Source organism: Malania oleifera, chromosome 4 (genome assembly GCF_029873635.1).
Source record: "Malania oleifera isolate guangnan ecotype guangnan chromosome 4, ASM2987363v1, whole genome shotgun sequence".
NCBI classification, from domain to species: Eukaryota; Viridiplantae; Streptophyta; class Magnoliopsida; order Santalales; family Ximeniaceae; genus Malania; species Malania oleifera.
In genome coordinates this window covers 110,006,636-110,019,248 of record NC_080420.1, presented here as the reverse complement: position 1 = coordinate 110,019,248, position 12,613 = coordinate 110,006,636, and the positions used below count along the sequence as shown (strand labels likewise).

The 12,613-nt window shown below is 32.6% G+C and overlaps 1 protein-coding gene across 1 annotated transcript; it reads left to right on the top strand.

Moving 5' to 3' along the window:
- Nucleotides 1-3,045: 3,045 nt before the first annotated feature.
- Nucleotides 3,046-6,345, top strand: LOC131153939 (uncharacterized). Its single transcript, XM_058106385.1, has 2 exons — nucleotides 3,046-3,115; nucleotides 5,915-6,345. The coding sequence occupies exons 1-2, from the start codon at nucleotides 3,046-3,048 to the stop codon at nucleotides 6,343-6,345; spliced, it is 501 nt and encodes a 166-aa protein (XP_057962368.1).
- Nucleotides 6,346-12,613: the final 6,268 nt, after the last annotated feature.

Sequence of the window (12,613 nt, the reverse complement as noted above, 5' to 3'; positions counted from 1 at the left end):
GTGGGCTATGTCATGCAAATATAAATTGAGGTTTCCTTTTGTTGTGGCTGAATAGAATTTACCAATCACTTAAAACTAATTATCCATACAATTTTCATGAATATATTTCATCTTTCTGAGACAAGTAATTCACATATGTAAATTCTTTAAATGGAGCTCATATGTCAATATGAACGAAACTCATATGTCAAAAATGGGTGGAGTAATCTACCAATATGAAAAGAGCTCATTTTGTTAGGAAATTTTAATTTCCTATTGTGGGCTCACATATTTAAAAGCAATTATGTTACTGGGCTTGTAGGGACCCAGAAAATTAAATTGATGAAAGTAATAAAAGAAAAGAAATGAAAGAGAAGGGAAAAGGAAAAGGGGGGATCAATAGGGATTCATCGACGAACCCAAAGTCTTTATCAACGAATGTCCTTATGGGTCTCGTTGACGAAGTACACGTGTTTCGTTGACGAGAAGATACTGAGAGTCAGGAAATTTCAGGGAATTTTAGGTTCGTCGACGAACGTCGGCTTATAAATAGCGAAACCCTCATTTTCAGTGTGTGATTTCTCTCTCCTCTCGCTCTCTCTCTCTCTAACCTATAGTTTTCCCTCTCTTTCTCTCTCTCTCTCTCTCTCTCTCTCTCTTCGATTTCGGCTTTGTTATAGCCTAGATTAACGATCGGGAACTCCTATGGGATTCATGAGGAGATTCTCTACAACTTAGTCGGAGCAGATTTTCAATTTGGAGTTTCGGGGCACCATCTCAAAATCAAGGTAAGTAAGTTATTTTAGGATTTTATGGGCTATTTAGAGTATTCGGAACCTAGGAAGTGTTAAATGAGAATTGTTCTGGGATATGAGTTGATTAATTTGGGAAAATTTTGATTTTTAGGGTTTCGAGTTTTGGACGCCATGGGCGTAGGATTTGGGTGTTTACGAGCCTCTCACTAAGTCAGGTAAGGGGAATAAATTATAGCAGTATTTTAAAAATTTATGGGTTGAATTGATACGTGAAAATGTGAGTATGATATTTTTCCTAAAATTATTATGATACGAATATCAGATAAAATTGTGTGGCATATAATTTATTCTGTAAATGTATTTGAAATTGGGTGTGTGTTTTGCACTGAGAATAATAAGCCTATGATATATATTTATTGAAAGGCTTTATGCAGAAATGAAGATAATGGAAACCAGTTATGTTTTATATACTGAACTAGGATAATATGAGATTGGAAACATGGAAAATGTTGAAAAGTGGAATATAGAACTGTTTTATTGAGAAATGTTGAAATACATGAAATGTGATATGTACCATTATGAGATGAGATATGAATACTGAAAATGTGAATATTGAAATGTGAATACTGGAATGTGAATATGAAAATATGAATACTGTAATGTGTGTTGAAATGTGAATACTGGAAATGTGAAAATTACAATGAGAATTCTGCAATGTGAATATTGAAATGTGAATATTGGAAATGTGAAAATTGCAATGAGAATTCCGCATTGTGAATACTGGAAATGTGAATATTGCAATGAGAATACTGCAACGTGAATACTGAAATGAGAATATGAAAATGTGAATATTGCAATGTGAATGCTGCAATAAGAGTACTGAAATGTGAATGCGAAATGTGAGTGATGAAATGTGGAAATGAGAACCTTAATGGACGGTTGTTGATATAGAGCATGATACCGTTGCTAATGAGATGTTAGTGCAACCACACGGTCTCATGGTGAGTGTGGTGTTGGTAGTCGATTGAGCTAGTAAGAAGGGTAGTTTTGCCCCTTGGGTCCGGACCAGGGTTATGGTAGGTCAATTGTACTACATACACATGGATGGATTTCTTATTTTGATCTAACCGGGTAGGCCAACCACGGTTTAGATCCAGCCTTCGGGCCGCACAACCTCGACCATAGGGGGAAGCATGGCGTAAAGAGAACATCCTCAGGGTAGCCATGAGTTACAGACGTAGTTGTATTGGTTATCGAGGACACTCATGTGCTAGATGATGAACTGAAAATAAAAGAGAAAAGAAAGAGTGTGAGTTTAATAACATAAATAAATAAGGCGAAGTAAAACTCTCCACCCGAGGGTTTACTGAGTAAGGTAAGTTCCTTGATAAGTATCAGTTGAAGCCTTACCAGAGTTAATCGGGCAGGGTTACAAACGATATCAAAGCAGAGGAGAGCTACATGTATGAGCGTGTAATCTCCCCTATCCTCAGAAATTTTCACTGTTAAATATGGGTTGCATGTGAATAAGTTGAAAAATGGAAATAAAGCTTATAAAAGCTTGTGTTTTATATCTATATGATTATGAGTTTAAATGGTATATTTTCTCAGATGGCATTATCACTGAAATGGATATATATTATGATATAATGAAACTCATATTGCCACACACTATAAATAATTTATTCCGTCTTACTGAGATATGTCTCACCCAAATATCTAAATATTCCAGGAAACCGAGAAAGACTAGGTGATAGAGCTCTGAGATAGAGGGGAGATGGTACCCTGATAGATAGGGTGAGTGTTTTGAGCTAGGGATGGATGATTTCCCCTAGAATTTATGGTTGATTTTTGAGAATGTGTTAGACGTGTATGTATATATGGATGTTTAGTACTCTAGTTATTCGTATTCTAGATGATTTGTATATATTGACTTCCACTGATAGGGTTGGTTATAAGTTTGACTGATTACCCGGTATCGCACTTCAGGTCGGGTTATATTTAAATGGTATCAGAGTGTTGACGTGGTCGATGTTTGAGTATTATTGATTTAATATTTATTATTTATTGAAAAAATGGTATGAAAATCGGGGTGTCATAGGGCTATTTTAACATCTATTGGGTATGAGCTTTGCAATGTGTAGAAACCCAGTACTAAGTTAATTTAGGACTGATGGACTTCTAAAATAATCTAGTATATAAGAAAAACCTAATAGGGTTATGGTCCTTAAGTCAAATTAGAAACAGTTTCACGTTCTTTATTTTCCCATCTAAAGAGAATAATACAAGTGAGACACTTAAGGATTTGACTATGGAAGATCAAAACTCTTCGCTAAAGGCTGTTGGACAATCAATCAAATCAGACACATCTATGAATCCAGGTATTTATTTCGCGTTTAGTTTTCTTAATTAAACAATATGATGATCTTGGGTTATTAGATTTTATGGATTAAAGTTATTTCTAACAAGTGGTATCAGAACATAATCATGTTATTGATTAAGAAATTGTGCATGATCTAATCTAGGAATGATATTGATTGTATTAAAAACTAAATCTAGGTTTTGCATAATAGAGTTTAAAGAAAACTTAGATTTAATGTGTTGTTACATGATTTTATAGATCAACATGTTTTAGGGTTAAAGGAATTTTATTCGTCATGCTTTAAATCATATTTTTCCAGCCCTAATTTGAGATTTTAAAGGTATGGAATTGATTTGGAGTAATTCCATCAAAACAGAAAAAAAAAAAAAAGGAAATTCTTCAGGGACTACCACTTGGGGGAAAAAAATAAAAATAAAAGAGGGACTTTAGACTTTAGCGCCTATAAAAAAAAAAAAAAAATCTTTCTAAGGTAATTTGTGTATGTCTAGTGTTTCAGTATAAGTATATTGAAGTAATAAGTTGCCAAAGTAATGCAGCGACCCTAAAAGAAATAAAAAATAAAAATAATAATAATATAAATACAAGCTCTGATACCACAACTGTAGCGCCCCAAACCCGGTGGGGCCTAGAGTGCTATCCTCCATACATATATCTCTGATACCATCATTATAGCGACTTGAACCCAAAGTGGGGTACCGGGTACACCTGTCCATAACTCAATTTAAAATATGCATCGGAAATACATCAAACCTCAAAAAACTATTCCAGAGTTCTAAACCTTCTCATTTACATAAGTATCTCCCCAAAAACAATATTACAGCCCAAGATATACAAAAAAATATCTATATACATATTAGTGTCTCACAAGTACTTACTCTAAGCTATAGTATCTAAGCCCCCTCCCAAAGCTCGCTAAGCTCGACTCCCTGTATTTCCTTAAATGTGATACAATTATTGGGGTGAGACACTTCTCAGTAAGACATAATAGATTATCATCAATGTGTGGTTGACATGAGTTTTAGTATAAGCAAAATACATCCATTAATTAACTTTAAATGAGATAGCATATAAAACTATACTCACACCTATATATTTGAAAATACATACATTTCTTCTCAAAGCATACTCTGGCTCAATAAATAGCCCTTTTTACATAAATCTACATATATGCATTGAAGAAACTCCCAGACTGGACAATCATATAACATCATGTATAAACCCCCATGATTGGGTTGTGCGGTCCGAAGACTGGACTTAGCCATGGCTGGCCTACCACCAAGCTAAGTCAACATACTCGTCTGTAAGTCTAATTTGCCTACCACAACCTGGTCCGGACTCCAGGAGGGTACTCTACTCTTCTCTAGCCAAATTGACTATCTACTGCCTACACTTTCACAACAGTGTGGCTACACTAACAATTTCCACTAGCTACGGTACTGAGCTTCCTTTACATATCTAGTCCATTGGGTTCTTAAACCATTTAATGCAATTTATAAAATAAAACAATAACATGATCTCATATTTACAATTCGAAATAAAACCGTCATATTCCCAAATTAGTATAAAACCTATCATATTCATAAATCGGTAGAAAACCATCATATCATAACTCGGTATAAAACCGTCATGTCATAAATCCACATCATTCTCAACATTTCCTGAGATCAGTATAAAACCATATCTTTCATTGTATAATATATAAAAACCAAAAAATTTAATTATGCAATAATAGTCATTCTTATGCCACACGATTTAAGTAATATATCATAATATACTAATTGCCTGAGGAAAATATATTTTTGCTGAAAACAAGGGTATAACCATCTCCATAATTTTATTTAACTCATAATATAGGTTTTACAGGAAAAAGGAGATGGTTACCCTACTCATTTTCGTTTTCCCCAATACGTATATAATAAACAAAATCATCATTTTCATATGTTTGATTCATTCAGAAAATCATATATAATATTTCTATATCCAAATACTCCCGTTTAATCGGTTCATATCCAAAATAACTAAAAATTTACCTACAATGCTCAGAGGAAACCCTAGCTTTTCCTTTAACTCGTCGAGGAGAGGGGAGCCGGCAAGCCGAGAGGAGGGATAAAGGCGATCGGAGAGTGAGCGAGGACTCGGGGGGGCTTTAGAGAGGAAGAAACATGAGAGAGTGAAGATAGAGAGAGAGAACACTAAAACCCTAAGAGAGAGATAATTTTTTCTAAGAAAAAAAATAAGCTACTCACTTATTTATAGGCTGCTAGCCCGCATGAAACTGTCGACGGTTTGGTGACTTACCAAACCAAATTTTCCCATGTTCTAACATAAAGGCTCTCGGTAGTTTGAAACCGTCAACGATTTGGTCTCATACCAAACCGTGCTCACACAAAATCGTCAACTATTTTTTTTTTCTAAGATTCCTCAAATCGTTGATGGTTTGGTCTTTGTACCAAACTGTTTCCTTTCTTTTCTTTTTATTTTTTTATTTTTTTTTATTTTCTTGGTTCAGGTTCCTACAAGTAACCTCTATTATGTAGATGCATTTATATTGAAACATTAGGGACATATGTATGTTGTTTGTGTGAGTAATGATCAGCCCAAAGGAAGGTCATTGCTAGGCCAAACAACTTGCAGACTTGCAGTGATAAATACGTTACAATTATTAGGTTATCCATGTGAATAATAAGTCGGTCCAAAGAAAGGCTTGTTCTTTGATAGGACTTATTGTAGGTATAGGAATATAATATGACTAGTATACTATGACTGAGCATGTTGTTTGGTTTTGTTCTGCATTTAGTTACTGCATCTGCTATTATGATTTCTACCAACATAAATTCCATTCCGATGCTTAACGGCTCCAACTTTAAGAATTGGAAGGAGAACGTCATGATTGTTCTAAGCTGTATGGATCTGGATGTTGCGCTATGGAGAGAACGACCTCCAGCCCTTGCAGATACAAGTACCTCTTATATGAAGAGGGACTTGGAGAGGTGGGAGCGTCCTAATCGCATGAGCCTAATGATCATGAAACACTCTGATCCAGAAGCATTCAGGGGCTCAATGTCCAATGAGGATGATGCTAAGGTATTCATTGTGGAACTACAGAAACATTTTACAAAAAACGAAAATGCTGAAACAAGCAACCTTTTAGCTAGTCTTGTTCCAATAAGGCATAAAGGAAAAGGTAATATCGGGAATACATTATGGAAATGTCTAACATCGCTTTAAAACTAAAGGCACTTAAGTTAGAGTTGTTTGATGACTTGCTCGTGCAGTTAGTTTTGATTTCCCTTCCTACACAATACATTCAATTCACCGTGAGTTATAACACTCAGAAGGATAGTGGACTTTGAATGAGCTCATTGCTCATTGTGTGCAAAACGAGGAAAGGATTAAGCGAGAGAAAACAGAAAGTACTCACTTAGCATCTTCCTCAAGAGGGACTGTCTCGATTATACCGCTTGGCGGGTACACTTCTAAATTTAGTTTGTTCTGAAGTTAATTTGACTATAATACCTTTACATACATGGGGGGTAAATTCAAGTGCTACTACTCACATACGTGTGTCAATGCAGGGCTGCCTAAAAAGTCGAAAGCCAATTGATACTAAAAGATTCATCTACGTAGGTGACGACAATAAAGTTGAGGTTAAGGCAATCGGGACATGTAGATTGTTATTTAAATGCGATTGTATTTTGGATTTGGAAGAGACATATATGGTACCGTATTTTAGATGGAATTTGGTTTCAATTTCTATATTGGATAAATTTGGTTATTCTTGTTCTTTCAGAAATAATAAATTTTGTCTTTTTCAAAATTCAAATATGGTTGCAACTGGATCTTTGGTTAACAATTTATGTATGTTAGATACTATTGTCTCTAATAATGAGTCCTTGCATATTAGTTCACGAGGTACTAAAAGCAAATTAACTGAGGAGGATTCTGCCTATAACGACCTACTTATCTTATCATATAATAAAACATATTTAATAATAAAGTCAACCCGAACCCATGGGTAATGGGGACACCTGTCATACACAGTAGAATTTAAGCAACAGTAAATGTAAATCATCATTCTCATAACCACAAAATACATAATACCAGAGTCAACTATAATCCAAAAACACGGTGTTTATATACAATCGCCCAAAAATACAAAAGGTATCTCTAGGATCCCACATCAAAATCTCCTGATCCTAGTTTAATCTTACCCTCCTAGTAGGGTAGTACCGCACTATCTCAACGAAGGCCTCGATCCGCCGGTCTTTCTGGGTTTCCTGAAAAATTATTTAATGCTAGGGGTGAGACACCTCTCAGTAAGGGGAAATAAACTAAATACAACTGTGTGACAACATGAATATTTAATGCTAATATAGATACATAGTACATTTCGCATACCAGAAAACATTAATCATTTAATAACTGCATAAACATATACTTTCATATTTCTAATAAATCATACTGTTCAAAAACTATTTGGTATAGCTTATAATACTAAAAATTTACCAAGGATGTATAGCTAGCTCATGTCATGTATTACCCCCCATGACAGGTTGTGCAACCTGAAGGCGAGACCCGACAATGGCTGGCCGACCACTGTTGAGTCAAAAATATTTGTAAGTACGATGGGTCCTCCATACCCTGGTCCGGACTACTAGGTGGACGTTTACAACTCTACACTGAAAGCCCCATCGACTATCCATCTCCCAACCCCTTGTGGGGTGGTTAGAACAAATCTAAACATAGTAATCTAATCTGTATAGCTACGGTACCATGCTCCTGTAACTGAACTGTGTAGACACCCCATTTTTACCCAGGCCCAACATATGTATTACTATTATTATTATTATTATTTTATTATTATTAGTATTATTATTATTTATTCTTATTATTATTAATCTTCACTAATCTTGTTATTTTTATTATTATTATTATTATTATTATTATTATTATTATTATTATTTTCTGTATTATTATTATTATTAGTATTATTAATAGTACTTTATTATTATTATTATTATTATTATTATTATTATTATTTTCATTATTATTTTTATTATTTTTTATTATCATTAGTATTTTTATTACTATTATTACTATTATCTTATTTATTATTATTATTACTTTTGTTTTGTTTATTATTATTATTATTTATTATTTTCATTATTATTGACATTATTCTTAATTATTATTATTATTAGTATGTTTACCTTTATTATTACTATTATTATTATTATTATTTTATTTATTTATCTTTGTTATTACTATTATTATTATTATTATTATTTCGGTTATTATTATTATTATTATTATTATTGTTGTTGTTATTATTATTTTTAGTATCTTTATTATCATTATTATTATTATTATTTATTTATCTTATTATTATTATTATTATTATTATTATTATTATTATTTTCTGTATTATTATTATTATTAGTATTATTAATAGTACTTTATTATTATTACTATTATTATTTTCATTAGTATTTTTATTATTATTTTTATTATCATTAGTATTTTTATTACTATTATTACTATTATCTTATTTATTATTATTATTTTTCATTAGTATTATTATTATTACTTTTATTTTTATTTTTATTTATATTGTTTATTATTATTATTATTTATCTTTTCATTAGTATTATTATTATTACTTTTATTTTTATTTCTATTTATATTGTTTATTATTATTATTTTATTATCTTTGTTGTTACTATTATTATTATTATTTTAATAGATATATATATATTTTTACCTTATTATTATTATTATTATTATTATTACCATATTAATAATTATTCTCATATATATTGTTTCCAAAAAGAAAAAATACCATAAAATGCAAAAAACCAAAAAAGGAAAAGAGGTTGGTTAGGGTTGCTAAAAAATGTTTATATGAGGGGGCAGCGCACACACAGACGGACACACAGGCACAGCCGGGGGGCACAGCGCAGCGCAGACCGAAATTTTTTTCTCCACCCCGAATTGCTCTCCGCCTCCTTTATCTCTCTCTCTCTCTCTCTCTCTCTCTCTCTCTCTCTCGTTATTCATCAGAGATAAGCAACTCTCCATCAACCTCCCTCTATCACTCTCCCTCTCCATCACTCTCCTTCTCCACTCACCTGACGAACCAGCAAGACGTCGCCGCCGCCGTGGCCACCTGTCCCTAGCCGTGGTCGTCGCCAACACTGTTCACCGTCGTCTTTGTCTCTGCCTCCAGCCACGCACCAGCAAGGCCGCATCAGAGTTCCTGCTCTGCTCCGCCTTCAGCAACCACACAGCTGGACCTGCTACAACCTGCTGAGAATCCTCCATAGAAGCTCCAGTTCCAGCCACCGTGCTGTCTCTGCAACTCTTCCTCTGCCCCGAACCACCACTCCAGATCCTCTGCAACTCCGGCAACTCTCGGCCAGCACAAGCAGACCATCAGCCACTGACACCCGAAAGCAGCAACAGCCGCTTTGGCAACTCTGATCCACCTCTGGTAAGCTCTCCTGCTCTTTCATGGTCACGCACACACGCACACTGTTTGGGTTTTAACATTTAAAATTTTAAGTTTTTAAATTGTACATGTATATTATATGATTAATACTAGTTATTTTATATGGTTACTATATATTTATATTATAATTGTTGTATTTATAGAATTTTTGTTGTAAGAACTTGTTCTAATATTTAAAGTTTAAATTTTTTATCATATTTGTTACATATATAATATTGTGGTGAGATCTTTTAGCTGATACTCATATTTATATTGTTTCTTGTTGTATTTATTATTAATAAATTTATTACTGTTATGAAATATTAATCGTCAGAGTTTGTGTTTAAAGGTCATATATTTGTATTCGTTGTACGTATTAAATATTTAATATTATTGTATAATTGTTGTTGTATCATGTGTGTGTGTATATGTATATATACATTGAATTGGTATTGTATTATTTAGGGTCAAGTATTGATAAGATAATATTTTGAGTTTTTTTTTTTTTTTGTATGTTTTATTATTTATATGTTTAGTATGCTTGATTTATTTTTATTATTTAAGTTAAACTTTTTTTTTATCGGTGTTGAACTAGTCACATTATTTCTTGTTTATATTTATCTAGGGTTTGAGATTATTAATTGATTGGAGTAGTTTCAAAGTTTTTTTTTATGATAATATGTACATATACTCTAGGGTTGTTATTGTCAGGTTTTAGGATTGTAATGTTTGCTTTAATGTTTAATATATATGTTTTGTTTGTCTTGTTGTTATACATCAATTAATATTCATGGTGTAGGGTTTATAACGCTATAATATTTGTTTAAATGTTGTTATTCATGTTTACATTTTTGTTGTGTTTGTGGTTGAACGATTATTATTATTATTATTGTAGAATTTTTTGTCGTTTTAACATTCAAAGTTTGAATTTGGTTATTGATGTTAATGTTCATATTGTAGGGTTAGATTTTTGTGGTATCTATTGTATATATATTAAACGATTAATGTTAGTGTGGTAGAATTTTTATTGATATTATATATTTATTATATTAATTAGCATTTTTATAATATTGTAAATTTATTATTGTGATAATGTGGTATTACATATTTCATAGCTTGGTGTTTCATTGACGTTATATGTAAATTAATAATTTTAGTTATATGTATATCACATATTAGTATATTGGTAAATATTACATATTTAGCATTTTTGTAGTTTCTTTTTAATATTATATATTTAGTGATTTAGGGTTTAATGGATATTATATGTTTAGTAAATTAGCATTTTAATCACATGTTTAACATCAATTATTTATTTATTTTTTAGTATATTAATATAGTTAGTATTAATTATTAGTATCCTAGTATTTTTAGTATCAGCTATTTTTAGTATATAAATATGTTTAGTAATAATCATTATTAGAATCTTACTATATTTAGTATTAACTATCCTTAATATATTAATATATATAGTATTTAGTTACTTATTTTGACATTCATAATATGTTAGTAGGTATGTGAGGCTTATTATTCTATTACCATATATTAAAAACCTCCCATGTTAGTATTTTTCTATAAAAATTTTATGTATAATTTCAAAATTTTGGGAGTGTATTTTCTTAATTATTTCCCTATAATTTTATTGCGGGGGTATGAGCCTTCGGGCATCACGTACCCTAAGCTCTGAGGGAATATATGTAGATATTTATCTATTTTCCTATGTATTTATAAATTCATAAAAAGGAGTAATGTAAAGATTTATTAGATTAACTTAGGGATAATTTTAAATTAATTAGGTGCCGTTCTTAAGAACGGGCGCGTAGGGGGTGCTCGTACCTTCCCCTCGCGTAACCGAACTCCCGACCCCAACTCTGGTAATGTAGACCGATTCTACCCCTAACGGGGTAGTGATCATGTGTTCTAACCGCACTAAAGGTTAGTGTCGACTCCTACACCAAATTTTTCCTGAAAATATTAAAATGATTTTAACTTCGCCGCCCGGGGCACACGCGCCCCCGGGACGCCGCGACAAACTGAACTATCATCTGGGCTCTAATAACATATAATACATGATGATATACTTGTCTAACATAAATAGATTGATAGCATTTTCTGAAATAACATACATACATATGGCCTTGCGCCGAAATCATACGTAAAACACGGCCTTGCACTGGCTATCAATCATGGCCTTGCGCCAAACATTTCATACGTATCATTCTGAATGAAAATAATTCATTTATCATGTATTTTAAAACCATAATGTACTACATTATTTCATAATCTCCAAAAATATGCTTTATTCATAAAATTTCCATAATATAATACTTTTCATGTAAAATAATATTCATGCCACATGATGCTAAATAAAACCATACATTTCATGCTATAACCATATTTCCTATATTATAGCAGTATTTTCCTAAATATGCATTTTCTCAATAATATTCAAATATATTACATGCTTCTCTGAATATAATTCTATTAATCAATTAATAATAATTTTCATGGAAAAATAACTGCTTTAGTTTATTTCCTTACCTGATATTGAAAAGAAACCCCCCTAAATATACCGGTCCTGCACTCGCAAGGTTCCCCGTTCAACTCCCTGAAAATAATAACTCCCAGAACTAAACTTCGGTATTTCTCTGTGAATAACCTTTCCTATAACTATGAGAAGACCAAATTTAGCATAAAAAGTCTTACCTTAAACTAGGGATGAATTCCAACTCAGCCCCACCAACGATTCGCTCCGGCAGACTTGGAGAGAACTTCTTTAGGAGGGTTGTGGTGGCCTCAGATCATCGATCTGGCGAACGACGGAGCCGAAATCGAAGAGAGAGGAGAGAGAAACCATAGAGAGGAGAGAGAGAGGGTTTGAGCGTCGAAATTCCGCTGAAAAAATGAAGTTTGACCTTTTTATACACTGGCCTTCGTCGACGAGCCACGTCACCTTGTCGATGAGGTCAAGAAGGCTTCTCGTCGACGAACTTCCCCCTCATCGAAGAA